The following is a 27,571-nucleotide window of genomic DNA, read 5'->3' as shown; positions in this document are numbered from 1 at the left end:
ACCCTCCCACCCCCAATCTCCCATCCCTCCCATGGGGTCAGAGGGTGGTACTGGCTCTGTGCGGGGGTCCCTGTGCTGCCTGGTGGAAACAGGCAGGGATCTGGGGCGGCTCTCAGGGACACCGGGGTGGGGGGAGGACTTCCCCACTCCATTGCTTCCTTTTCGCATAGCCCCGCCACTGCCTCATCACCCCCCAGGCCTTGACACCCAAAGCCCCCCTTGCCTATCTCACATGGTGGTGGCTGCTCAAAGACAGTCCCAGCCAGGTTCTGGGAACAGGTCCCCACAGCATGCATGCTCTGTGCTGGGTCCCTTCTCCACGGAAGCAGGGTCCCTTCCCCATTGCTTCCTTTCCCCCCAGCTCCGCTGCATGCCAGTAGGGCCGGGGCAAGAAGAGCAGCGGCAGCATGCAGGCGGGGGTGAGGCCTCAATCCTGCAGGGGGGAAACTGTCCTGACTCTGCATAGGATCCCAGTACCGCCCAGCGGATAGGAAGCTGGGCGGTTTTTGGGGACTCCATGGTGGATGTGAGTCGGGGCTTTCTTCACCTCCCCCAGTCACGTATGCCTGGAAGCCGGAGGTGATGTTCCAAGCCTCATGGCTGTGCAGACTGCGGGGTGTGGAAAAAGGGGCTCACAGCTCCAGTTACAGGCTCAGTGTGCCACTGAAAATTGTCTCGTGTGCCACACGTGCCATAGGTTGCCAACACCTGCTCTATAGGGAATGAAGTATCATCTTTCTACCCCTTAAGCTAGGGATGGGCTAGAGGGCCTCAATGGGCTGCACCCGGCCCACCAAGTGGGTTGATCCAGCCTGCAGAGGCCCTGCCACTCTCCTGTCCCCAAGCCAATCACGGCCCAGGGAGCATGAGGCGCTTAGGGTCAACCCTGGCGGGTGACTAAGCGCTGTGCGCCTGAGAGCAGGGAGCAAGAGACTGTGACCTGGGTGTGGGGAAAGCGCGCAATCAGGGCTTGGGGGCAGCAGGAGTGCGTGAAGTCTCCTCCCACTTTGCTCCCATACAGCAGGGAGTGTGTGGTGCTCAGAAGCAGGACAAGGGCAGGAAGAGACTTTGTGTGCATTCCCCCCATTCCCCAGCCCTGATTGGCCTGGGGGTGACGGGGAACATGCAAAGTCTCCTCCCACTGCCAGAGGCACAGGCACCTAGAGGGAACTTCCAGCTGGTGGTTCTCTCTGGGGTGGGGGCAAAGACTTCACGAGATCTCCCACCCCCAGACTAATCTCAGTCTGTGGGCAGGGAGGCAGGGAAGCACGGAAGTGTTCTTGCCCTCCCCTTCCACCTGAGGCCCCATCCTTTCCAAGGCGGCCCAGAGCCACTTCAAAAGTTTCTGAAGTGGCCTTTAGTCAAAAATTATTATTCATCCTTGCCTTTAGCTATAAGGAGAACCGAGGCTGGTGTTTGCCATAGGGCTATACAGGCAATTGGAAATAAAGGAAAAGGAGACTGCTAAACCATGCACAACCATTGGGAGCATGGTGGCAGAGAGTCATTTTGCCTGCAGATAAGAGCAGAAACACTATATGATTCATTATTCAAGTTGTGTACTGAATAAAAGCATAAGTTTGGGAAAGGAGGAAGAGGAGAGGGGAGAAAGTAGTATGATTATGTAATAAATACTCATAAGGAGTCAAAATAATTAATACTGGCATTTCCTAATTTGTTAGTATTTCACTTTCCAAACTTAATATTCTTCTAATTCAACCTTTTGCACAGAATTTGCACATTTTCTGTGTGTGTGATGCTGTGGGTTTTTTTTAATTGAAAAACTAGACATATAAGCATGGGCATCAGTTTATCTGTCTGACAATCCTAAATGAAGCGATTCTGAGACTATGCATTTGGATTTGTAGGGAAGTATAGTTTAGCGCTTAAAAAGGAACCAGAAGGTACCATTTTTGAGTTCCCTTTAAAAACAAACAAAACCAGTGTTTTGTATTTACACTGTAGTCATTCGCCAGTGGACCTTAAAGCACTGGCTTTGAGTAGAGAAGATGGGTATACAAAAATAATATGTCTAACACTAATGACCATAATATTTTCCATTAATATGTTTACCATATTAGTTGTTTACACTGTGCAACTTCTAATTTATAGTCATTGCTATGAACTACAATTTTCCCCCATTTGTAAAATATATTGGGTTACTTTATTTTTTTATTGTTGCTTTCACTCTCATCCCTTCTTAACAAGGACAGTTTTAAACCACCATAGCCTTCTTTCCTGATTGTAGATTTGTGGCATTTTGGGCAGCTAGTAAAATATTTGTTAACTCCTAATCATTATTGATACTAAGTATTTCCTCTCAATCACTTTCGCTCATAATAGTTTTCAGCCCTGGGAAATTGATCTCCTAGTCCTGGTCTATGCTAAGAAGCTATTTTGAAATAACCCCCTCCTCCTAATTTCAAACTAACAAATGGACCATCCACACTACCAAGCTCGTAATTTCAAAACAACAGGCTGGTTATTTTGAAATCTATACTCCTGGTTTCCTCAGGGAATAACACTAACTTTGAAATTGTTATTTCGAAATAGCATTAGTGTGGATGATCTAGTGCTGCTAATTTGAAATAATTAGCCACTCACAGCTGCACATGTGGCCACTCTGGCCACACCTGCCAGCTTCACCATTCTCCTTCTCCTGCAGAGCTAAAACAGCAAGCTGCAGGAGAAGAGAGGGCTACTCACCTTCTTCAGCAACTGATGTTCTTTGAGATGGGGGTCCCTGTATGTGTTCCATCTTAGGTGTTTTGGCTTCGCAGAGTGCCCAGCCAGAAGATTTCAATAGCAATGCTAGTGACAGGTAGTTCGCACAAGCACAACACACTCCACGCGCTGGGCTACTAATGCGCATGCGTGGGCTACGATTCCTTCAGTTCCTTCTCTGCCCTGGTAGGGATGCATGATGATGCGCTGAAGCACAGGGGAGGAAAGGTAGGTGGTGGAGAACCCACAGGGACACCTATCTCAAAGAACCTCAATTACTGCAAAAAGTAAGTAACCCTCTCTTCTTCTTCGAGGAGTGTCCCTGTGGGTGCTCCACCTAAGGTGATTATGAAGCAGTGTGTCCACTGGAGGCACCTAGTGTCCTCACGGACAGCCGTGAGGATGGAGTGACCGAACAGGGTTCCACTAGAGAGATATGAGTTGAGGGCGTAATGGGTCAACAAAGTATGAGCGGACGACCAGGTAGCTGATTTACTGCTATCTGACAGGAATGCCCTAGATATATGCAGCTGATGCAGCCATGGCTCTGGTTGAACATGCACTAAGTTGTGCAGGCGATTCTTTGCTGAAGGATGATTAGCTACTCTCATGCACTCCACTATCTATTTGGAGAGTCTCAGAGGAAATAGGGAGTCCCAGAAATGGTTCAAGCAGTTGAAATAAATAATCTGTTGGTTCTACGGATGTGTGGTTCTATCTATGTAGAACATGATGGTCCTGCAGAGGTCAAGGCTATGAAGCGTTACTTGAGCCGTGTTGTCATGAGGTTCAGGAAAGAAGACAGGTAAGTTGATGGGTTCATTGCAATGGAATGTTGAGGGGACCTTTGGCATGAACTTGGGGAGAAGCCGAAGTACAACTTTGTCTTTATGGAAGACGGTGAATGGTGAGTCTATCATTAGGGTCCCGATTTCTCCAACTGTTTTGGCAGATGTTATAGCCACAAGGAAGGCCACATTCATGGAAAGGTGGACCAATGTTGGTGGACCAAGAGGTAGACCAAGGTTGCCATCGCCTTGAAGAGCTTTCTTGTTAGGGCCCTAATAATGAGATAGAGGGTCCAGGCGGGGACTGGTGGTTTGATGGGCAGGTAGGTGTATTGCAGGCCTTTAAGAAATCTTTTAGTTATCGGGTTTGTGAACATCGATGTATTGTCTATTGGTTGGTGTAGAGCTGTGATTGCAGCAAGATGGATTTTAAGGAAGCTCAAGGAAAGGCCCAAGTTCTTAAGCTGAGTGATGCATTGCAAGACTGCAGGTAGTGGAGCTGAGGCCGCATCAAGGTTGTTTCTTTGGGACCAAGCAGAGAAGCATCACCATTTGTACAGGTAAGATTTCCAAGTGGATGTTCTATGGCTGTTGAGGAGAATTTCTTGGACTTGATTTATGCATTTTGATTCTAGTGGAGTGAGCCACTGAGAAATCATGCCTAGAGCTGGAAAAGGTGATGGACGCGACTGCAGTGTGGGGTGAGAAGATGCTATGGCTGCTTGGATGACATTTGGAGCAGGTAAGAGTACCACTTTTGTCTCGGCCATCCGGGTCGATGAGGATAACATTGGCCCTGTCCATTCAAATTTTGTTGACCACTTGATGGAGAAGAGGTATTAGTGGAAAAGCACAGAGGAGTTCTATGCCCCAGTGGATTGTGAATGCATCTCTCGAGGAGTGTGAGCCAATGCCTGCACAAACAGTATTGCGAGCCCTTTCTGTTGGTATGAGTCGCAAAGAGGTCTATCTGGGGAAAACCTCAACATTGGAAGATTTGGTGTAAGATGGTGGGGTCCATTTCCTACTCATGGCTGGAGGAGAAGTTCCTGCTGAGAGTGTTCGCTGTTATGTTGTCTTTGCCTGAGAGGTGTGAGGCAATTAGCGTTATGTTGTGTACAATACACCACATCCAGAGGCGGACTGCTTCCTTGCAGAGGAGGTAAGATCTGGCCCCTCCCTGCCTGTTGATGTAAAACATTGCAGCTTGGTTGTCTGTAAAAATCTGTACAGTGGAGTTGGAGATGTGGTCTTGGAAGTGCCAGCAAGCGTAGAACACCGCACAGAGCTTGAGGGTATTGATATGTAGAGTGGTCTCTGTGGGCAACCATCAGTCTTGTGTGGTAAGGGTACCTAGGACCCCTGTACACACATTTTCTGTGTTCGACCACGAAGGGAGCGAGTTTCTGATGGTGAGTGCACCAAGACCAGCTTGAGAAGGCTCTCTCTCCTCGGTCTGTGGACTGTAATGAGCCAATGTTGTAGCGGCCTCATGTATAGTCTAGCATGAGGGACTACCATGGTGGTGGCTGCCATGTGGCCTAAGAGCTGGAGACATGCTCTGGTGGGTAGTTGGGGAGCGGTGCAGTAGAGCTGGATGAGTTCCCATATGGCTAGGAATCTGTGATGGGGCAAAGATGCAGTGACAGTGATGCAGTCTAAGCAGTCCCCTATGAACTCTAGCACCTGGGCTGGCTGGAGTTGACACTTCGAAAGGTTTATCTGGAGACCCAGGGATCAAGAGTTCCTTGGTTGTACTGAATGACTTTTGTGTTTTTCGAAGGGAGTCAGCTCTTATAAGGCAGTCATCCAGATAAGGGAAGATGGACACTCCCTGTCTACACAGATGAGCCACAACTACTGCCAGTACCTTGGAGAATACCCTCAGCATGGTGGAAAGGCCAAAGAGGAGTACCATGTACTGGAAGGGTTGTCCATCCGCAGTAAATCTGCGATACTTCCTGTGTACGAGGTGGATAGGCACATGGAAATATGCATCCTGGAGGTCAAGAGCCACCAACCAGTCATCTTTGTTGAGGGAGGGAATGATGGTGGAGAGGATTACCATGCAGAAGTGTTGGGAAAGAACATGCCTGTTGAAGCCTCTGAGATCTAAGATTGGCCTCCATTCCCCGACTTCTTTTCGATGAGGAAATACTGGGAATAGAAGCCAGTGTTGCGGTACTGATGGGGAATGTGTTCCACTGCTTTGATGGAGAGAAGGAGGTCGATTTCTTGGCATAGGATAGACTCTTGAGATGGGTCCCTGAAGAAGGATGGGGTGGGTGGTTGGGGTTTTGGGATGGACAGAAAAGATATGTAGTACTCACTCTTTATGATGTCCAGGACCCACTTGTCAAATGTTATGAAGCACCAGTGATGATGGAAAGGTGCTAGGCGTTGTGTGGATACTGGCATGAAGGACAGGAGAGGAAAGATGAATTTGACGACTTCCGACCTGAGCTTCAAAACGTTTGTCTGTTATTAGAGGGCTGGGACAGGGCAAGCTGGTTGACGGGGTAGACTTATGTCCTGGCGGTGTCGCTTTCTCTAGTTGTACTGCCTCTGTGGGTGAGCAAAGAGGGCAGATCTGTATCTCAGGGTATAACTTTTGTTTTGTTTTCGTTTTGACACAAAAACCTGAATGCCCAGTGTACGAAGAGTGGCCCTAGAGTCTTTCAAGGAGTGCAATAAAGTGTCAGTAGACTCCGTGAAGAGCTTTAGGCCCTCAAATGGGAGGTCATCTACCCTTTTCTAGACTTCCTTTGGAAAGCTAGATGTGGAGCCAGGATGCTCTCTTCATCATGACCACGGCTGTAAGAGTCAAGTGGAGTCAAGCTGCAAGGTGTCAACAGAGTCAAGGGCTCTGTAGGGCTGTCCTGGCCATTGGGGCACCCTCATTTGTGTTGGCTTTAAACTGTTCCCTTTTCTGTTCTGAAATATATTGAATAAAAATGGATATCTGTTCAAAAATGTGATGTTTATATCTTACTAACATAGCAGTATAGTTTGAGATCCATAGCTGGAGGGAGAAAGGAGTAGGCTTTTCTGCCCATAAGGTCAAGTCATTTCCATTCCTTATCAAAGGAGTGGATTTGGCTATGGTGTGTTTGGTCCTCTAGTTAGCAGTATCTACTATGAGGGAATTGGGAGGGGTGTGTGTGAAGAGAAACTCCATACCCTGAGAGGAGACATAGTATTTTCTATCTGCCTTCTTGCCCACTGGGGATATGGTGGCGGGTGTTTGCCATAGTTATTTAGCGGGATCCATGAGGGCAGAGTCCATGGGTAACACTCATTTAACCGCTGGTGTGACGAGTAAGATGCTGGTGAGCTTATATTGGGTGTCAGGCTGTGTCATTAATGAAATTTCTAATACATGAGCTACCCTTTTAAAGAGGTCCTGGAAAATCCTGGAATCATTACCTGCTAAAGGAGGCGATAGCATGAAGGCATCCTCCAGAGGGCAAGAAGACAACTGAGTTGGTGGGTGAGATGAATCAGAGTCATTGTCCCTGAAAGGGTGATCAAAATCGGTTTGATACCCAAACACATCTACGGAGGTCACCGATGAGGGTCTCGAGTGGACCTGTTCAGCATGATGGTATTGCTGCTGCTGCTGCTGGTGTGTTTAGAAAGATGCCCAGGGATCCCAATAGGACCAAGTAGGAGGCATGAGCATAGGTGGCGGTAGCCATTGGGTGAGGTGCCACAGAGGTATAATGGATTGTGGCTGAACCGTCTTCTTCTTAGGGGATAACATGGTGTTTAGAAGAGAGGCAGCTTCTTCCTCACTTCATAAAGGAAGTGCAGAAGCTGCTAGAGTTGCTGGAGAGAACCTGGCTAGTGCTGAGGAGGCATCAGTACTGAAAGGTGGAGTTGTGGGTAGTGAGGTGGCTTTAGCTGGTCTGCAGATATAAAAGAAAAGATTGGAGACACAGTAGGCAGGAGGTAATGTGCCTTTTGACTAGCTCAGTACCAGGGAAGGCGCACGCGCTGACTGTGTTGAGTGTGCTGCTTTTGTGAAACTGATATTTTTATAAATAGCGAAGCACAGTGCTGAGTATGCCAGATTTACCGGGCTAGCCCTGGGTTTTTCTGCCGCAGGGGGTTTAGGCTTGTTAGCCTATTTTGGCATTGTGGCCAGGTCCTGGGACCTTCAGGGTGTAGTGAGTGATCACAGCCCGGTAAGCTCTTGTCCGGAGCCCCCATAGGGGGCAGAACTGGCTTGGATTTCTGGGATTTCCCTTTCTTAGGTGAAAGGGATTCCCTATTAGCGTCTGCATGTGGTCTCTTAGATTGTTTAGAGGTTGCAAAGCTCGCAGCTGAAACCACTAGAGCTGCCTTATGTGACATCGTCGTTGTGAGGGTTTAAGCAGGGATTCAGGGTAACCCCGGGTCTGCATTTGGTTTAAGTGACGGTTCAAGTGAGAGAAGTTTCAGTTACGGCTCTCTAGCTTTGTGTGCCCCAGCTGTCAGGGCATCTATGATGGGCACGATGAATCATGCCGAAGTTCTCCCCCAGGCAGCGGAGATAAAATGAATGCCCTTGGGAGCACAGAATATACAAGTGGCAAAAAATATATAGCGATCGAAGCCAGCAGACTGTGGTGTGAGTCAGGGAGGGGGAGTGTCGTGAGGAGCTTTCCGAGGAATTTTTTTTCTTGGAACAATGTAAATGAAATGAAAATGCGGAGAGAGAACCCCTTTGGGCCGATCCCCATGAGGGGAAAGCCAAAGGCAGTGAGCCTCCGCATATCTGTGGCTCCATGGTTGATCACAAAGAAAAAAAAATTTTTTTATTCCTATAAAGTAAAATAGAAACAGTTTGAAGGCTAAAGCTAACTAAAATCTATGATAACAAAGCTAACTATCTGTCTCAAGAGCTCAGTGTAGAGCGCACTGCAGGTTCCAACCAATGCCGGTGGTGGCAGAGAAGGAACTGAAGGGATAGTAGCCCGTGCATGAGCATTAGCTGCCTGGAGCGTATAGTGTGCTGCGCATGTGTGAATTACCTGTCACTATCACTGCTATTGAAATCTTCCAATCGGGCGCGCTGCAGCACCCAAACACCTATGGTGGAGCACCCACAGGGACACTGCTAAAAAAGATGAGGAGCTTGTGGCATATGGCCAGCATGGCAAACCCTGTGCCATACAGCCAGAGCCAACGGAGCCATGGCAGACCTCAACACTCCCTCTGAGGGCTGTCACTGGCCAGAGATGCTTGAGAGCTCTGGCCTGGATTGGTGGGGAGAGTCTGGACCTCATCGAGAAGTGAGAGATGGAGACCAAACTCCGGCACCTCCACACCAGGAAAAGGAATGCTGAGGTCTATGGTTGGAGGGCCACCACCAGCCTGGCCAACAAAAGCCACGCCTGGACCCTTGACCAGGTCTGGATGACAATAGAAGAGGTCCAGCAGGCCTACAAGTCCAGGAAGCAGAGCAGACGCATTGGGGTGGCACCACACACATGTTGCTATTACAAATAGTTCAGTGCCATCCTGAGAAGGGAGGCCAGTCACAGCTGGGCCCTCCCTGGCGACCGGCAGTAAGTGGGAACAGCTGTGTGTATATAGGGAAAGTTACAGAACTCAACTGAAGTGCTTTCTCCAGGTTCGTCCAAAGCCTGGGAGACATCCTAGGAGGGGGAGGACTGGCTCCAGGGTGAGGAGCAGGTCCTGACTGGCAGGCATGGCCGTCTCTCTGGCCACTGCTGCTGTCTCCTCCATAACCCCACTCTCATGGAGACTGACATTGGGAGTGTCCTGGCTAGACTCAATGACAACGGAGTGGGGGCAGGATTAACAAGGTTGCGCCAGGCTCTCCGGGGAGGGGAGAGGCTGCACCCAGGAAGAGGCCGGGTAAAAAGCCACAGCTGCTATGGCTCTCTCCCCAGCCACTGAGAAAAGGAGGAAAGAGGAGAGCTTGGCTGTAGGCAGCCCCAGCTCTCAAAGTGGGCCCTGGGAATCGCCAGGCTGGGATTGGGTGGGGTTTGGCCCCGGTGGACACGGAATGACATCACTTTATCATCCCACAGGAATTGAGAGAGAGAGAGAGAGAGAGAGAAAAAATATGAAAATGTACATGCTCCATTTGAATCATTGCTCTGAGGTTGGGCTGGAGATCAGGGGTTCATATGCAGGCTGCCCTGTGGGGAGAGGATTATCCCACCCCCCACTCACAACAGGAGCTTGGGGCAAAGTGAGAAGCACCTCTCCATGGCAGATGCAGCTACAGCAGATACAGCCAGGGGAGATCTGCATGTCCCCCAGCTGTGGCAAGTCTACGTTCATCTGCTTTCTGTGTTCACCAACAAGACCAAGGAATGCAGCAAACTTTCCTCTCACTCCCTGATGAAAGGGAACAGAAACCAATGTTCCCAAATGAATGGGGGAAGGGAGGGGAGAGAGAGAGCTGTAGCCCCCTGTCCTTCCTATAGGGCACCTGGAGGCTCAGGGGTGAGACAGCCTTGTACCAAGGGGAGAAGGGGTACGTTGCCTGACAGCCCCTTTCACCTGCCTACTGATTCGATTTTCTCTTTTATGAGAAGCAATCCCATTCCAGGCACATCCAATTTTTCTGACACAACCAAACCCTTACCTTGCTTTAAGTTATAATACTAGGAAGCTGTATACTACATTTGGTGGTCCTCGCTCTTACTGTTTAAGAGGAGTTATTAGACAGACTCTCTCAAATATATATTAAGCAGTTATCACAATATTATGAACAGCAAGATGAATTGTGGTTACAATACCCTAACTTGTGCTGATATCACAATAATATTGTTATTACTTTATTCTTCCTTTATTTTTAAATATGCACCTGTTTACTCTCAAACCTAAACTGTAGACTCTCTGAGGCGGGGATGGTCATTTCATAGGCCCTGTAAGCATGACAATAACTCATCACCACCATTACCAACAAACAACATTTCTTTTTAAAAAATACAGTGGTTATTCCCAATAACCTTTTCCCACACAAATGCAGGGGAAATCTTTAATGGTTTAAAACTGAAAATAAACAGCTAAGATGAATATTTTTACCTATCCAAATGCCTGTGATGATTTACCTGAGTTGTAGCAACAACAGTAGTTATAGAAGCTGTAGCTGAAGGTGACAAAGCCCCCACTTGCTGCAGGTGACTAGAAGCCTGATGAGGTAAATGAGAATTGGAAACGGGAGTGCTAGGTCCTGAGCCAGATACCGCATTTGGAAAGGATACTGCTACATCATTGCTGCTATAAATACCTGAAAAATAACACCAAATGTTTTATACAAAATATTCTCTCTTGTATTCATTAGTAGCCATGAATATTTACCACAGAAAATGAATATAGCCAGTTAAATAAAAAAGCTGAAATCAAGATTATTTAAAGAACATTACAGAAAATTATTGGGATACGAATTTCATCCAAAATGATAGAAATATTCTCAACTCCAGAATATTTCAAAACTCAAACACTTGCTTTGATTTAGCAGTATTTTTTCTAAAATATCACAATATGATTTTTATATGCCATATCAAATACATCTAAATATTAGCACTACTACAATTTGCTGCTAAAAGATTTGCTTTCAACACAGCATGTAATCAGCTTACTAACTTCAATGAACTACAACGTTGAAATTAGCAAAGAATTGTGCATTTTATTGTACAACTGAAAAAGGAATAATTTATATGAAAACATGTTTTTTCTGAAAATAAACAAACACCAATTCTGTCCTACAGACATTTTCAAAAACACAAATGTTATAAGAGTATTCCTGAAGTTTAAGAAAGGTTACCTGTGTATTTTTAAAATAAAACTGACAGACAAGTCTGAGCACGGAGTGACCAGATTTGATGGAAGAAGTGGTGGTATTCCCATTTACTCAAAAACCTAAATGCCACACAAACATCAAGGCTGTGTCAAGACTGGCAAGTTTTTCCGCAAAATCTTCTGGTTTTGCGGAAAAACTTGCCAGCTGTCTACACTGACCGCTCGAATTTCCAGAAAAGCACTGACGATTTCCTGTAAAAACATCAGTGCTTTTCCGGAAATACTATGCTACTTCCGTTCAGGCAAAAGTCTTTTTCCGAAAGACTTTTGCGCGAAAGGGCCAGTGTAGACAGCATAGTATTGTTTTCCGCAAAAAAGGCGATCGGGGCTTTTTTGCAGAAAACCGCGTCTATATTGGCCATGGACGCTTTTCTGCAAAAAGTGCTTTTGCGGAAAAGCATCCTGCCAATCTAGACGTGCTTTTCCGAAAATGCTTTTAACGGAAAACTTTTCAGTTAAAAGCATTTTCGGAAATTCATGCCAGTCTAGACGTAGCACAAGAGAGACACAAAATGCTGCAAGACTCACGATTAAATCATCAGAGTTGGCATCTCTGTAACGTTAATGTTCCCATAAATGGTAACTGGGAGGAGAGCACTTGGGTCTAGAAGTCTCTGCTACACCCAGGTAGTTCAGACACATTTCTATCTGAGGCTAAGGCTACATCTACACTTAACATTAAAGCCCTGCTGTGGCCGTACTTTAAAGTTAAAGTATGGCCACAGCACCAATACCATGAGAGAGTTCTTGCTGCACTATGTAAACCACCTAAACAAGGAGCATGGCTCCCAGCACTGAGAGTACAACTACACTGCATGCTTATTTCGTAATATGCTATTCCAGAATAGTTATTCCAAAATATCTTATTTTGAAATAGCTTGTCTACACTGCAGGGAAGCCTCAAAATTAGTCCAAGGCAGGCTTCCCTAATGTAGATGCCCTATCTTGATTCAGAGCCCCTGAGGCACTGGGAAGGAATAACTTAGAATAGCCCTGGTGAGGGGCTATTTTGAAATAGCAGCAGTGGAGCGTCTACACATGTCTTATATTGAAATGGCTCTCTCGGAATAGGCGTTATTCCTCATAGAATGAGGTTTACAGATTTCGGAATAAGCCGTCTGTTATTTCAAAATTATTTTGAAATAATGGAATGGCTGTGTAGATGTTCACACTGTTATTTCAAAATAACACTAGATATCTGGAAATAACGGTGCAGTGTAGACACTCTCTAAGAGCCAATTTACACTAGGACTATGTCTACACTGCAGACTTTTTGCACTAAAATGGACATCAGAGCTTTCTTGCACAAGAGAACGTCCACAATGCCATGAATGTTCTTGCGCAAAAGCACATCTCTTGCGCAAAAGCATATCGCAAAACAGCTCTTGCACAAAAAGCCTGCAGTGTAGACATAGCCCAGCACTTTACAGCATTGTAACTTACTGTGCTTCGCATGGTTGTTTTTTCAAACCCTGGAGACAGAAAGTTGCAGCACAGATAAGAGGCAGGGTAGACATGGCCTTAGCCAGAAGACAAGAAACAGATTAGATTTTTCAGCCATTCCATATTAGGCTTTTTAGCAACTATTAAGAATCTTACAACATTAGCAGTAGGTGCTGCAACTCCTAGTTTAGTTTGACTTTAGGACAGAGAATAAATTTTGCAAGATAAAAGCTTCCATCATGAATTTTAATGTCCATGGAATGAAAAACTTTATGGCTATTTTTTCAAAAAGACCAACAATCATTTAATTTTTCTAATTCATCCAAAACAGGCTTGGTAACAAAATATACAATGAGCCTGACTATTTGCTACTTCTATAAAATTTAATTTTAGGAGGAATTTCTCTCATTACCTTAAAACGGGGGTCTACAACCTATGGCTCAGTATGGAACCAAATACGCTACTTTTGTAATTTCCTAAATACAAGCAACTTTTTAAATTAAAGTGAAAAATTAATTCAAAATTTTTAAAACCCCATAATTATTCATTTCAAATTTTTTTGTCTATTTCACCTTTAACTGTTCATCCAGTCTCTCTACTCATTGGGGGTCATGTGTATACTCTTTTTATTTGAGTGGTCGAGAAATCTTTCCATCATCATAGGTGATGGTGAACTTTGTGACTTCCCAAAGGTAAAAATGGTGAAGAGAAAGAGAGATGAGTACCAACATTTTCAAAAGGAGAAAACAACTTCTATGCATTTGTGGAGAAGTCTGGATCTCCACACTGTCTCATTTGTAGTGAGACATTGTCCTCAAACAAAAAAAACTGAATTTAGAATGGCATTTCATGACAAAATATGCAGCATTGGTTACAAAATACTCTGTGGGTGACACACGGGGAAAAAAGCCTGTGAGGAGCTGCAGTGAAAAATGAACACTGGACAAAATAGCATGCTGGCATGATCACAAAAAGGTGGGAGCTTAAACTCTGCAAGTTTTGCAGGCTCATACAGCATTATTTGATAAGGGAACCCCTTTCACAGACAGGGATTACATAAAGAGATGCATGCTAAAAATTGTCATGAACTATTTGATGAGTTTCACAACAACGACAAAAATCTTACAGAAAATTCAAGACATTATCAGCAAAAACAGTTCATGACAGATCTGAAAATGGCCCATCAAATCAACAAGGAACAAATACAAAAAGGAACAAACGCACAAAGAAAATACATGAAGAAATACATGACTGCAGTGAAAAATCAAACAAGGGGCGAAGACATCTGTGATGAATTTTGTGAACAAGAAAGAAATACAGTTGGATAATCATATGTCTGTGTATATGAACGATGCATCTAGCATTGTTGGCAAATTCAGGGAATTCCTTACTCTTTTGTCAGAACAGCTGAACTGCCTGTTTCTAAATTTTCATTGCATTGTGCATCAGGAGGCACTTTGTGCACAATCTTGTGGAACCAAACTCAGAAATGTAATGAGACTGGTCATTTGCACTGTCAGTTTGATTCTTGCAAGAGCCCTTAATCATCGTCAATGTCAGCTACTACTCAAGGAAGTAGATTCTGAATACCCAGAGGTACTAATGCACAGCAATGTTCACTGGTTATCTTGTGGCAAAGTTTTGTCTTGTTTTGCAGCCTGCATGAACGAGATTAAGCCATTTTTTTATATGAAGGCTGTCAAACATGCCAAGCTTTCTGACTGTGATTCATTACTCAAGTTTTACTAACTCGTCAACATTACTGATCATTTGAATGAGTTAAACCTTAAGCTACAAGGGCAAGGAAATACAGTCTTGCCTCTGCAGCAGTGTTTAGATTTGAGTCAAAATTAACTGTCTTCATCAAAGATATTAAGACGAGCAGACTGGCATATTTTGAAAGATTACGAATGTTTTCTGATTCGTATCAGAAGCTGTTTCTTGACTACATCCCTCTTTCGACAGAGGGATGTAAACTAGACACATTGAAATTGCAAATGAAGCAAGGATTTAAATATCCTGTGCTTCATTTGCATAATCACGTCATGACGCTCTTTCCAAAAATCGCCATTTCAAAAGTAAAACCGCAGTCTAGACGCAGTTCTTTCAAAACGGCAGGCTTTTCTGAAAGATCCTGTACAGCTCAAAAAATGAGGTTTACGGGCTCTTTAGAAAAAGCCTGACGTTTCTGAAAGAACCGCATCTAGACTGCCATTTTACTTTCAAAATGGCACTTTTTCAAAAGAGCGCCATGACACGATTATACAAATGAAGCATGAAATATTTAAATCCCCGCTTCATTTGCAATTTCGACATGTCTAATTTACATCCCTCTGTCAAAAGAGGGATGTAGTCTAGACACAGTCAGAGAGAGAATCCAAACAACAGACCTGATTTGCAGCAGCTTGCATTCAAGTCTTATTTTGCTGACTTTTGCAAACACAGTACTCTACTTTCATGATTCGTCCACATAAAGCATCCACTGAAGAACTGGGTTTGACAGTCATTCTAGGCATCTCAGCAATTTGGAAATGGAAATAGCAGATTTCAAGGACTCTGATATCTGGGTGGAAAAATTAATCAAGCTGAATTCTGATTTAGAATGTCTTGCTCGACAACATTCAGAATTGGCAAAAATGAACAAATGGGCTGACATGAAGAAATTGGAGCACAATGATAATCTGAATCTGCAAACTTGGAAAGAACTTCCTATCACATACAACACCATGTAGAATCTCAGCTTCGCCTTACTTTCAATGTTTGGCTCCACCTATATGTGTAAGCAGACTTTCTCTCATTTAAATCACATCAAAAATATTTTGTGCTCCACATTGACAGAAGATAACCTGAATGTGTGCATGAAGCTGGATTTGACCAGTTATGATGTAAAATTCAAATAAATGTGTGAAAAGATGCAGCAGCACAAGTCCCATTAAATCAGTGGTCACCAACCAGTAGATTGGGATCTACCGATAGATCTTGGAGCCTCTGACAGGTGATCTTGACTTGTTTGGCCAGGAAGCTTTCAAGAGCTGTCATTTCAGTTGTGCCTCCACTCACTGTCTTGCTGCTCCTGCCCATTGCTTTGGAACTGCCACTATGGGAGCCTCCTGCTTGCTGTGCAGGGTGTAGGAGGAAGAAGAGGAGGGTGCTGTTGTTAGGGTGTAGCTCCTCCCCCTACTTCTATACCCTATCTCCACACAGAGAGAAGGGGATGGAAGGAGCTTGGCAATGCAAATCTCTGTCACTCTCACACACTGTGTGTGTGTGTCTGTTTGTCATTCTCAAAAACACACACTGCCCTTCACTCTTATCTCCCGCCCCAAAACACGTGTGGAGGATTGTTGTTACTTCTTTCACTGCTTACAAAGTGTGTTATTTTTAGTTTTTAACTAGTCTGTGCATTTCATCATTTTCATTTCTCTTTTAGGCTTAAATTTAATTCTTTGAGTAGTGACTTCTAAAATGCCTACCTATCGGGGATGGAGCAATTATCCTTGTTGTAACTGCTACTCCTGGAAGTGGCTGGCACGTCCCTGCAGGCCCTGAGAAAGGCAGAACAGGGGTCTCCACATGCTGTCCTTGCCTGCAAACACCACTGCTGCAGCTCCCATTGATCAGTAACAGGGAACCGTGGCCAGTAGAAGCTGTGGGCTCAGTGCCTGTAGATGAGGAGCAGCACATGGTGCCATGGAGTTACTGCTGTACATGCCAGTTTTCAGGAGTGGTGCAGAACCAGGGCAGGGGTAAGCCTGCCTTAATCCCACTGCTCCACCACCTGGATGCCCTCTCCGTTAAATGGTGCCCAGCCAGAATCTGCTTCCTGAACCAATCCCAGCCCTGAACCCCCTCCTGCACCCAACCTCCTGCCCAGATGTGAGTCTCCCTGCACCCAAACTCCTTCCCAGAGCTTGAAACCCCTCCTGGACCACAATCCCCCACCCTGGGCTAAGCCCCAAGCCCCTGCCACCCTCCAAACCTCTTGGCTCAAGACCAGAGTCTTCACCCAAACCCCCTATTCCAGCCTGGTGAAAGTGAGTGAGGATGGGGGAGGAAGGGGGATGTGGAGTGAGCAGGTTGAAGCCTCAGAGAAGGGCTGGAGCAGGGGCAGAGCCTCAAAGAAAGGGCAGGAAGGAAGTGGGGCAAGGGTATTTGGGTTTGAGGTAGATCTTACATTGCAGTTAAATTGAAAAAGTAATCGTGTGGTTAAAAAGGTTGGAGCCCACTGCATTAAATAAAGTCTGTGAATATAATGTTTCAATTATGCTATTCCTAATCATCACATCAATTAACATGATGACATAACTTCTTTATATTGACATAAAATGCAAGAAAGCAGAACATTCGAAACTTTGCCTACAAGAAGTTATTGCTTCTTGCTCTTTAAAACAGAAAATCAGGAGGCACAAATGTCTGAAACCTTGTTTAATATTGCTTACACAGTAACTAACCATAGTTTCAGATTTTGAAATTAGTTCAAAACTAATGTGTTCAAAATTTAGAACAAGACTAAACTTGATCTTATTTATGAATCTACTATATCACTGAAGTACAAGAGACTACTACAAGAGACACACCTCAAGAATGCATATAGAAAACAAGATTTATTGCTGTGCACACTGAACAGATCTACTGACAAGTTTGTAGCAGAGCAAGAGTAAGGTATACTACAAATCTGTGCTTGCCAATAAGGCTATGTCTAGACTACATCCCTCTGTTGAAAGGGAGATGTAAATGAGCCCAACCGAAAGTGCAAATGAAGCGAGGATTTAAATATCCCACGCTTCCTTTGCATAGTCACATCCGATCGCTGTTTCGAAAAAGGGTATTTCGAAAGTGAAATCACAGTGTAGACACGTTTCCTCCTCCCCCCCCCTCCCCCCCGGAAGAACCCGTACTCATCATTTTTTCAGGAGTATGGGTTCTTTCGAAATAGGTGGGGTTTTTTTTTCTGAAAGAACCGCGTCTAGGCTGTGGTTTCATTTTCGAAATACCCTTTTTCTAAACAGCGATCAGACACGAATATGCAAATGAAGCATGGGATATTTAAATCCGTGCTTAATTTGCATTTTCAATCGGGCTCATTTATATCCCTCTTTCGACAGAGGGATGTAGTCTAGACAAACCCTCAATGTTATAGTCCCTTTGCTGATATACAGTAGCAGACTTCAAATCTGAAACAGTTAGTGGTAACATATAAAATGTGATGTGGTTTAAGACAGATTAGTTCAAATTAGATCTGACTAGCCTAAATTTAGAAAGTGCTGCAGCAAATAAAGGCTGTTTAAGTGGTGTGCAGGCCAAGGTTAGACAGCATACACCTTTTTCTGCTGCAGCTGTGCATTGCAGTAAACTTAAGCTTGCAATTCTTGATCTCAAAAAAACCCCACCCTCTCTTTAGAAGCCTGAGTATACATTTTGAAAGTCATTTCAATTTCTTCTATTTCAGTTCCTAAAGATGAAAAACCTCAAATTCTTACTGGTGACTGTGGCAACATTATATTCTGAATTGCTAATATGGACCTAACAGGTTAACTGGTGGCCCGGCCAGACCCATGACGCTGAGTTACCGGCTGGGGCACTCCAGCCTGGCTGAAATGGAGCAGCTTCTCAACCACAGCATGGTTCCATAGGCCCAGCCTAGCTGAAGCAGCCCACAACTGGTGGTGCAGTGGGCCCCGCCTAGTCCAACCACACCCTGTCCTAAGGGGGCTTTGGCCCCATCTGGCTAAAGCAGCCTGCAGTGCTGCGGGCCTGGCCGAGCTGGAGCAGCCCCTTCCCCACAGAATCCCAGTTAAGTGGTAAACAGTTAAACGTAACATTTAACTGGTTAACTGATTAAATAGGATTTTACATTCTTAATTGCTGGTTAGTATGAAGCTCTCTGAAGAAACTTTTTCAGGGTCTGAGGCAGTTCAAGTTGCGAGTATTTGAGGAAATCAAGACAGGCAATTCTGCAGACAGAAACTGTAGACAGATGGATGTACTCATATTGTACTTGATGTCTTTCTTTCTACCTTGAGAAATATCTCCACTTTGCAAGAGGTCTTTAGTGAAACTAACAACACTGAAAGACAACTCTGCCTCTTAAGGATGGCAAAACTGAATAGGGGAAATATTTCTGTTTCTCTGAGAACTGGCAGCAACTACTACATACATGGTTTCAATGCTTTACCTTCACACACTGTTTGACTGTTTCAAAAGACTTGGTCTACTACAATGCACTTGGAGTCAGGAGGAAATGAGAGAGCATTTACAATGGTTTCCTCTAAAATTATAATTAAGGACCATGAAATATACAAAAACTGACAGGTTTCATATATGATTAACAAAACTTTTCACCACTAGGTCTCCATATGCCCATCTGGATATTAGGGATGTTAGCTATTAGATAACTGAATAATCGTGTTACCATATGAGATCTTCATGGTTACATGACTATTCGATAGTCTCCAGGGGCAGGCTGGCAGCCAGTGAACTCCTGGCCCCACTCCAGGGGAGCCCCCAGCCACTCCACACTGCAGCCTCTTTAGCAGAGTCAGAAGCGCAGGGTGGAACGGGGAGCCAGTCCGCAAGGGGAGCCAGTTTAAAAAACAGCTCCCCTCATGGACTGGCTGCCTGGGGTGGCAGCAGCCCCTGACCATTGGGGGGTTGAAGCTCCCCACAGATAGAGGCTGCTCCATGGGATGCGAAGCAGCCACTGTCCATGGGGAGCTCAGACCCTACACGGACAGGGGCTGCTACCATGAAGTATCCTCTGCCTGTGGCGGGCTCAGGCTTGCTGCAAACGGAGGCAGTTCTGGGAAATGCAAAGCAGCCGCTGTTCGTGGAGAGCTCGAACCTACCATGGACAAAGGCTGCTACCGTGAAGCAGCCTCTGCCCGCAGGGAGCTCAGACTTCCCACAGACAGGTGCTTCTTTGAGGCAGCCTCCTCTGCCTTCCCCTCCCCTTCTGCCTCTAATAGAGGCAGCAGCATATGGGGGGACGGAGGTGATACCCTAGAGCTGGTGCTAGGGGGAGCCAGCTTTTAAGATGGCTCCCCCAAGCACCAGCTCCTTCCTGCTCTCCCAGGCAGCAACAGGGGGAAATACGAGTAGACGACAAGATGAACCAATAAGTCTAGGCTTATCAGCAGTTACTCGTCTAATCAGTTAACATCCCTACTGGATATAAGCTCTTATCCTTTAGCATTACAGGTTGAACCTCCCTAGTCTAGCACTTTTGGGACCTGACTGGTACCAAACCAGAGAATTTGCCAAACCACAGGAAGTCAATATTGTAGTAAGTAGGGTACTAGCCAACTGCCAAGTCCCTGGATCTCACTCATCCTGAAGAAACTGAGTTAAGAGGTGAAGAACTATTGTTCCTCCCAACTATCCAGAAAAACCTTTTGGCATGTGATGATCAACAGAATCTGGTTCCATGCATAATGATTCTTAAACCAATTTGGAACAAATAGAAAAACTTAATGTTAACAAATCACCGGGAACAGATGGCATTCCTCCAAGGGTTCTAAAAGAACTCAAATGGGAAATTGCTGACCTATTCTATGGTTTGTAACCTATTCTTTAAATCAGCTTCCGTACCTAATGACTGGAAGGTAGCTAACATGACACCAATATTTAAAAAGGGCTCCAGAGGTGATCCTGGCAATTACAGACCGGTAAGTCTAACTTCAGTACCAGGCAAATTAGTCGAAACAATAGTAAAGAATAAAATTGTCAGGCACGTAGGAGAACATAATTTGTTGGACAAAAGTCAAAATGGTTTCTGTAAAGGGAATTCATGTCTTACTAATCTATTAGAGTTCTTTGAAGGGGTTAACAAACATGCGGACAAGGGGGAACCAGTAGATATAGTATACTTAGATTTTCAGAAAGCCTTTGACAAGGTCCTTCACCAAAGGCTCTTGTGTAAATTACATTGTCATGGGATAAGAGAGAAGGTCCTTTCATGGACTGAGAACCAGTTAAAAGACAGGAAACAAAGGGAAGGAATAAATGATAAATTTTCAGAATAGAGAGGGTTAACTAGTGGTGTCCCACTAAAGTCAGTCCTGGGACCAATCCTGTTCAACTTATTCATAAATGATCTGGAGAAAGGGGTAAAGTAGTGAGGTTGTAAAGTTTGCAGATGATACTAAACTGTTTAGGATAGTCAAGACAGAAACAGACTGTGAAGAACTTCAAAAAGATCTCACCAAACCGAGTGATTGGGCAACAAAATGTCAAATGAAATTGAATGTGCATAAGTGTAAAGTAATGCACGTTGGAAAAAATAACCCCAACTATACGTACAGTATGACAGGGGCTAATTTGGTTACGACAAATCAGGAAAGAGATGTTGGAGTTATCGTGGATAGTTCTCTGAAAACTTCCACACTGTGCGCAGCGGTGGTCAAAAAGGTAAATAGGATGTTAGGAATTAAGAAAGGGATAGAAAATAAGACACAGAATATCTTACTGCCCTGTATAAAACTATGGTACGCCCACGTCTTGAATACTGTGTACAGATGTGGTCTCCTCACCTCAAAAATATATTTTGGCCTTAGAAAGGGTTCACAAAAGGGCAACTAAAATGATTAGAGGTTTGGAACGGGTCCCATATGAAGAGAGGTTAAAGTGACTGGGACTTTTCAGTTTAGAAAAGAGGAGACTAAGGGGGGATATGATAGAAGTATCTAAAATCATGAGTGGTATAGAGAGGGCGAATAAAGAAAAGTTATTTATTAGTTCCCATAATAGAAGAATTAGAGGACACCAAATGAAAGTAATGGGTAGCAGGTTTAAAACTAATAAAAGAAAGTTCTTCTTCACACAGCACGTAGTCAACCTGTGGAACTCCTTGCCAGAGGAGGCTGTGAAGGCTAGGACTATAACAGAGTTTAAAGAGAAGCTAGATAATTTCATGGAGGTTAGGTTCATAAAAGGCTATTAGCCAGGGGATAGAAATGGTGTCCCTGGCCTCTGTTTGTCAGAAGCTGGAGATGGATGGCAGAAGACAAATCGCTTGATCATTGTCTTCGGTCCATCCCCTCTGGGGCACCTGGTGCTGGCCACTGTCGGCAGACAGGCTACTGGGCTAGATGGACCTTTGGTCTGACCCAGTACGGCCATTCTTATGTTCAATGGCAGTCAGTGTATATATACAGTGACTAGTAATTACAACTAGTCTCTCTCCTGGTACTACTTGGAGTTTTTGCATTCTGTAAGGCTCATGGTACAAGAACTGCAGAATTAATTGCTTATGTCTCTGTTGATCCTGGAAAGTCCCAAGGAGGTGTTGAGGAAGTGAGAAATCTACAAGTGACCTAACAATTTTATAGAGGTGATCTGTTACAGTGCATTCAGTAATAAATTCAGTGTATTTGTCTTCTACTTTCAAGAATAGCATTTTGGATTTGCTCCTACATCCTCTGAAGTTAATGATAAAATGCTCAAGATCTGATCTATTCTAGGGGACAAAATCCACCTAAGATATGCAACTCCAGCTACGTGAATAATATAGCTGGAGTCAATGTCACTTGGGTTGAATTTCCACCGTGACCGCAATGCAGTTGATCAACAGAAGAAACTCTCCTGTACACTTCCCTTTACTCCTCGCAACCCACTGGAATACCAGAGTTTACGGGGGCCCAATCAGCAGGGCTGTGTCTACATTGGCATCCCTTTCCGGAAAAGGGATGCTAATGAGACACTTCGGAATTTCAAATCCGCGGGGGATTTAAATATCCCTCGCGGCATTTGCATTGCATTTACATGGCTGCCGCTTTTTTCCGGCTCGGGGTTTTTGCTGGAGAAAAGCGCCAGTGTAGACGCGATTCTCCGGAAAATAAGCCCTTTTCCGGAAGATCCCTTATTCCTACTTGAAAAGGGCTTATTTTCCGGAGAATCGCGTCTACACTGGTGCTTTTCTCCGGCAAAAACCCCGAGCCGGAAAAAAGCAGCAGCCATGTAAATGCAAATGCCGTGGGGGATATTTAAATCCCCCGCAGATTTGCAATTCCGAAGTGTCTCATTAGCATCCCCTTTCCGGAAAGGGATGCCAATGTAGACACAGCCCAGTTGATTTATTCAGTCTTTAATAGATACACTAAATAGAAACCTGAGAGATCAATCTCCACACCATCGATCTCCTAGTAAGTGCAAACAATCCCCCAGTGTCTTCCATTGTACATAATCAGGTCATTAACGAGCCACCACAGATATACAGATATCAATGTAGTAACTGGAAAAGAAAATTACTTGTTCTGTACTAGTAGTCTTCAAGATGTGTTCCTCATGTTCATTCAACGTAGGCATGTGTGCCTGCCACATGCACCGCTGCTGGAAGCTTTACCATAAGCAGTACCCGTAGGGGCCAGGGCTCCCAGCATCTCCTGGAGTGGCGCATGCATACTGCACTAGATAGAGTACCCCCGGCCCCTCCTACCTCTATTCCTTCTTGTCAGAACTCAGACACATGGGAGGAGAGTGAGAGGTCGAATGACATGAGCAACACATCTCAAACTTCAGTCATAGAACAGATAACTGCCTTTTCTTCTTTGAGGATTTGTTCATGTCCATTCAAAATAGGTGACTATAAGCAGTGTCTCCAGAGGTCGGTAGGTGATATGGAAATGCAGACTGCCAAATGCAGCATCATCCCTGGCCTGCTGCATAATGACATAATGAAACGAACATATTTACCGATGACCACATCACCACTCGGCAAAAGTCCTGAATCAGGACATGCAAAAGGTAAGAGTGTGAGGAAGCCTGAGTCCTGGTAGAGTGGGCCCTGATCAGCTTTGGCAGTTGGGCCTCCGCCAACTCATAGCATATGTGGATGGAGGAAGTGATCCATTTAGACCAGTGGTCCCCAAACTTTTGGGGCTGCCAGGCGCCCGGACGCCGGGCCACTCATGTGCCGGGCACGCAGGGGCTGGGCCGCAAACATGCCCGGGGGCGGGGCTGCACACATGCCTAGAGACGGGGCCACACATGCGCCCAAGGGCAGGGCCACCCATGCGCTGCACTCCCGGGGCATGCACAGCCCATGCTCTGCACAACCGGGGGCAGGGCCGCCCATGTGCTGCGTGCCTGGGGCTAGCGCCGCCCCTGTGCCACGCGCCCAGGGGCCAGCATCGCCCATATGCCGCATACCCGGTGCCGGCACAGCCCTTGCGTTGTGCACCCAGAGGCGGGGCAATCCATATGCTGCGCCCATGCACCACGGCACCGCCCATGCACCACGGGCCGGCACCGCCCATGCACCACGTGCCCAGGGGCCAGCACCGCCCATGCACCACGTGACCGGGGGCGGGGCTGGCCCCGATCATTCAGCGGGTGCACAGAAATGGCCCAGTGGGCGCCATGGAGCCATGGGCACCGCGTTGGGGACCACTGATTTAGACAGTCAATAGGAGGAAATCAGGGAATCCCTCCCACGCTCCACATAGGCCACAAGACCTACTAAGGCCTGTGTCCTCTCCAGGTAAAACGTCAGCTATTGGCACACATCGAGTGTATAGCAGCACCTCTTGTCATTGGTATCACAAGGTCTGTGGTAGAAGACCAATAGAAAAATGTCTTCATCTGCATGGAAGGCAGAGACCACCTTAGGAAGGAAGGTCAGATGAGGCTGCAGTGAGACCTTATTCTTCAAGAGACGGGTATAGAGAGGTCCCCGTGTCAGGGTTCAGAGTTCCCACACACGTCTAAGCCAATGTGATGGCAATCAGGAAGGCTAACTTGAAGGAGAACAGCAACAAGGGACACGTGGCCAGGGGCTCAAACAGAGGTCCCATTAGTTGTGCCAAGACCAGTTCAGATCCCACTGTGGGAGTAGGTATCTGGTCTCAGGGTATAGTCATTCCAGGCCTCTCAGGAACCAGGACGTGACATCATGGGGGAATACCAAATGGCCTTGCATGGGCATCTGAAATAAGGAAATGGCCGCCAGGTAGACTCTAATGGTGGACAAAGAAAGGACCTTCTGCTTCAGATGGAGCAGGTAGTCCAGCATTTCCTGAAGGGAGGCTTCAGATAGGATGACCTGCCACTGCTGTGCCTATACCAACAAACGGGTCCATTTGGCACCATAGGTAGACTGCGTCGAGAGCTTTCAACTCTCAAGGACAACCCTCTGAACGCCATCCAAACATGCCAGCTCCTGAGTGTTCAACCACAGATGAACCATGGTGTCAGGCAGAGCGAGCTGAGGTTTGGGTGGAACAGATGCCCTTGATCCTGGGACAGCAAGTCCAGTCTCAGTAGTAACCACTTGGGTGCACAGGACACTAGGTTAATTAGTGCCCTGAAGCAGTGCTGGCGAGGCCAGGTTGGAACTATGAGGATCGTCATTACCTTGTCCCTTTTGAGCTTCTGCAGGACCTTGTTGATGAGGGAAAATGGAGAGAAGGCACAGAGAAGATACCTCGACCAGAAGTATAGGATCCAGAAGGCAGCCCTGCTCAAGGCTGAACTGGGAGCAGAACTGCCTGCATTTTGCATTGTCTTTCATTGCAAAGAGGTCCACTAGGGGACAGTCCCAGTTGTGGAAGAGGGAGGTGATCACCTTGAGGTGTAGAGCCCACTCATGGTGAGAGGAGAACTCTCTGCTGAGATGATCTGTGATCGCATTCGATATCCCTGGGAGATGACGGGCCTCTAGCACAATGCTGTGCAAGAGCCTCATAGTTTCAACCCAGAGCCTCATAGTTTCCCTGCAGAGGTCCAGGGAGCAGGCCACCTTGCCTGTTTATGTAGTACTTGGTGATGGTGGTGTCTGTGAGGACGCACACCACCTTGCCCACAAGCTGGGCTTTTTTGATCACCCTGAGCTCTTTCATATTTGTGTGGCGAGATCTCTCTTTTACGGATGACACACCCTGAGTGTGAAGGGTCCCCATGTCGGCCCCCCCAACTGCAGTCCAGATCTTTAATCTCAATGGGCCTTTGATGAGCCTGTCATCCAGGTAAGGGCACACCTATACCCTGATGCCTCAGGTGTGCTGCAAACACCAACATACACTTGATGAAAATCCTGGGGGCCATAGACAGGCCAAAGGGCTATGCTTATGTGCATGCTTCCTTATCTCCCAACTATGCTCCAGCACGAGGTCCATAGTGGTGATACCATAGCTGTAACCCTTGGACTCCACAGTTAGAGGTGCACTCCTGGAAGCCTCACGCCTACGTACGGAGGGAGGGAGGGTGCAAGTCAAGATGTGAATGAGGTCTCATGGCAACTTCCATGAGATGCTTCCTGAGGCAGAGAGTCTAGCCTTCTCAGGTATGGCTTGTCAAGGATTGGCAGATAAAACCTACATAATATTATGGGCTTCTCCCAAGCAGTACAAACAGTGTTGATATTCCTCACCTCCTTTGATGTCCAGCCATCAATATGATCTCAATATGACCAAAAGTGAACTTGTTAACATTAAACATTGCTTGTTGCCAAAAAAGCAAATATGATTCTAGCTTGTATCAACAGGTGTGTTGTAAGCAAAACTCGTGAAGTCATTCTGCCGCTCTACTCTGCACTAGTTAGGCCTCAGCTGGAGTACTGTGTCCAGTTCTGGGCGCCACATTTCAAGAAAGATGTGGAGAAATTGGAAAGGGTACAGAGAAGAGCGACAAGAATGATTAAAGGTCTAGAGAACATGACCTATGAAGCCAGGCTTCATGAACTGGGCTTGTTTAGTTTGGAAAAAAGAAGATTAAGGGGGGACATGATAGCGGTTTTCAAATATCTAAAAGGGTGTCACAAGGAGGAAGGAGAAAATTTGTTCCTCTTGGTTTCTGAGGACAGGACAAGGAGTAATGGGCTTAAAGTGCAGCAGGGGAGGTTTAGATTGGACATTAGGAAAAAATTCCTAACTGTCAGGGTGGTCAAATATTGGAATAAATTGCCAAGGGAGGTGGTGGAATCTCCTTCTCTGGAGATATTTAAGAACAGGTTAGATAGACATCTGTCAGGGATGGTGTAGGTGGAGCTTGGTCCTGCCTTGAGGGCGGGGGGCTGGACTCGATGACCTCTTGAGGTCCCTTCCAGTCCTATTATTCTATGATTCTATGAACACTTCTAGTTTTTCCTCTCACACCACTCCAGTTATCCAGGCCCATAACGTGGATAACCACTTTGAGTCTCAAATAGCCACAGTTATGTCTAAATATTGCCCTTAACCTAGATCCAGCCTTTCTATCCTGTTCACATTACCAAATAAACTCTCGTCTAGACCATCATCAATTTAATGTTTCAATACTTTAAAAGATCCTGAGGCATGCAACAAAACCAGACTAAAAAAAGTGAGGGTCTGAGAGGTAATTCCAAATTGGAAAGTCTTAGCGTGACGGGGAAACCGCTTCCTGCACTCCTCTCAGCTGGCCGGCGGATGCCAGCAGCTGCAGGGATGCAGCAGCTCCCGCCGCCAGCCGGAAACGGCCCCCCGGCGACACAGGTTCTGAGGGGCATGGGACGCAGACAGGAGGAGAGCCGGGCGAGGGCCAAACCCTGGTGACCCCCGGCGGACTGGCAGCACCCGCCGGCCGGGGGAACGCCAGCCCCGCCGTGGGGGGCAAACGGCGGGCTGACCGTGCAGGTGCAGGCGAGCTGGGAGTCAGGCGGGAGGGCGCTAGGACCCGAGAGGATGCTGACCGTGCCAAACATACAGGGGAGGGTCACCGGTCGGGACGCTCAAGAGAGGGGGAGTTGGGAGCAAACGGGGGAGGGAGAGCGGGCACTGGCGGTGCTCTCATCCCTTGCAGGCAGAGGAGAGGAGCGCGGAGGGCCGAGAACACCAAGGCCA

The 27,571-nt window shown here is 46.1% G+C and overlaps 1 protein-coding gene across 8 annotated transcripts in view; it reads right to left on the bottom strand.

Moving 5' to 3' along the window:
- Nucleotides 1–27,571, bottom strand: part of MLLT10 (MLLT10 histone lysine methyltransferase DOT1L cofactor) — a 305,775-nt gene that overhangs the window by 67,257 nt on the left and 210,947 nt on the right. For 5 of the 8 annotated variants that reach the window (XM_075922496.2, XM_075922495.2, XM_075922498.2 and 2 more), the window contains 2 exons: nucleotides 16,253–16,441; nucleotides 10,586–10,764 (listed from right to left, as the gene is read on the bottom strand). In XM_075922496.2, coding sequence (XP_075778611.1) covers nucleotides 10,586–10,764; nucleotides 16,253–16,441 — 368 coding nt within the window. The remainder of the gene's footprint in view (nucleotides 1–10,585; nucleotides 10,765–16,252; nucleotides 16,442–27,571) is intronic. The other 3 variants (XM_089776730.1, XM_089776729.1, XM_089776731.1) reach the window with 1 other exon arrangement.

Source organism: Pelodiscus sinensis, chromosome 2, assembly GCF_052426305.1.
Source record: "Pelodiscus sinensis isolate ZL-2025 chromosome 2, ASM5242630v1, whole genome shotgun sequence".
Taxonomy (NCBI): Eukaryota; Metazoa; Chordata; order Testudines; family Trionychidae; genus Pelodiscus; species Pelodiscus sinensis.
Note: the sequence above shows the minus strand (reverse complement) of the source record. Positions and strands in the feature narration are given on the sequence as shown.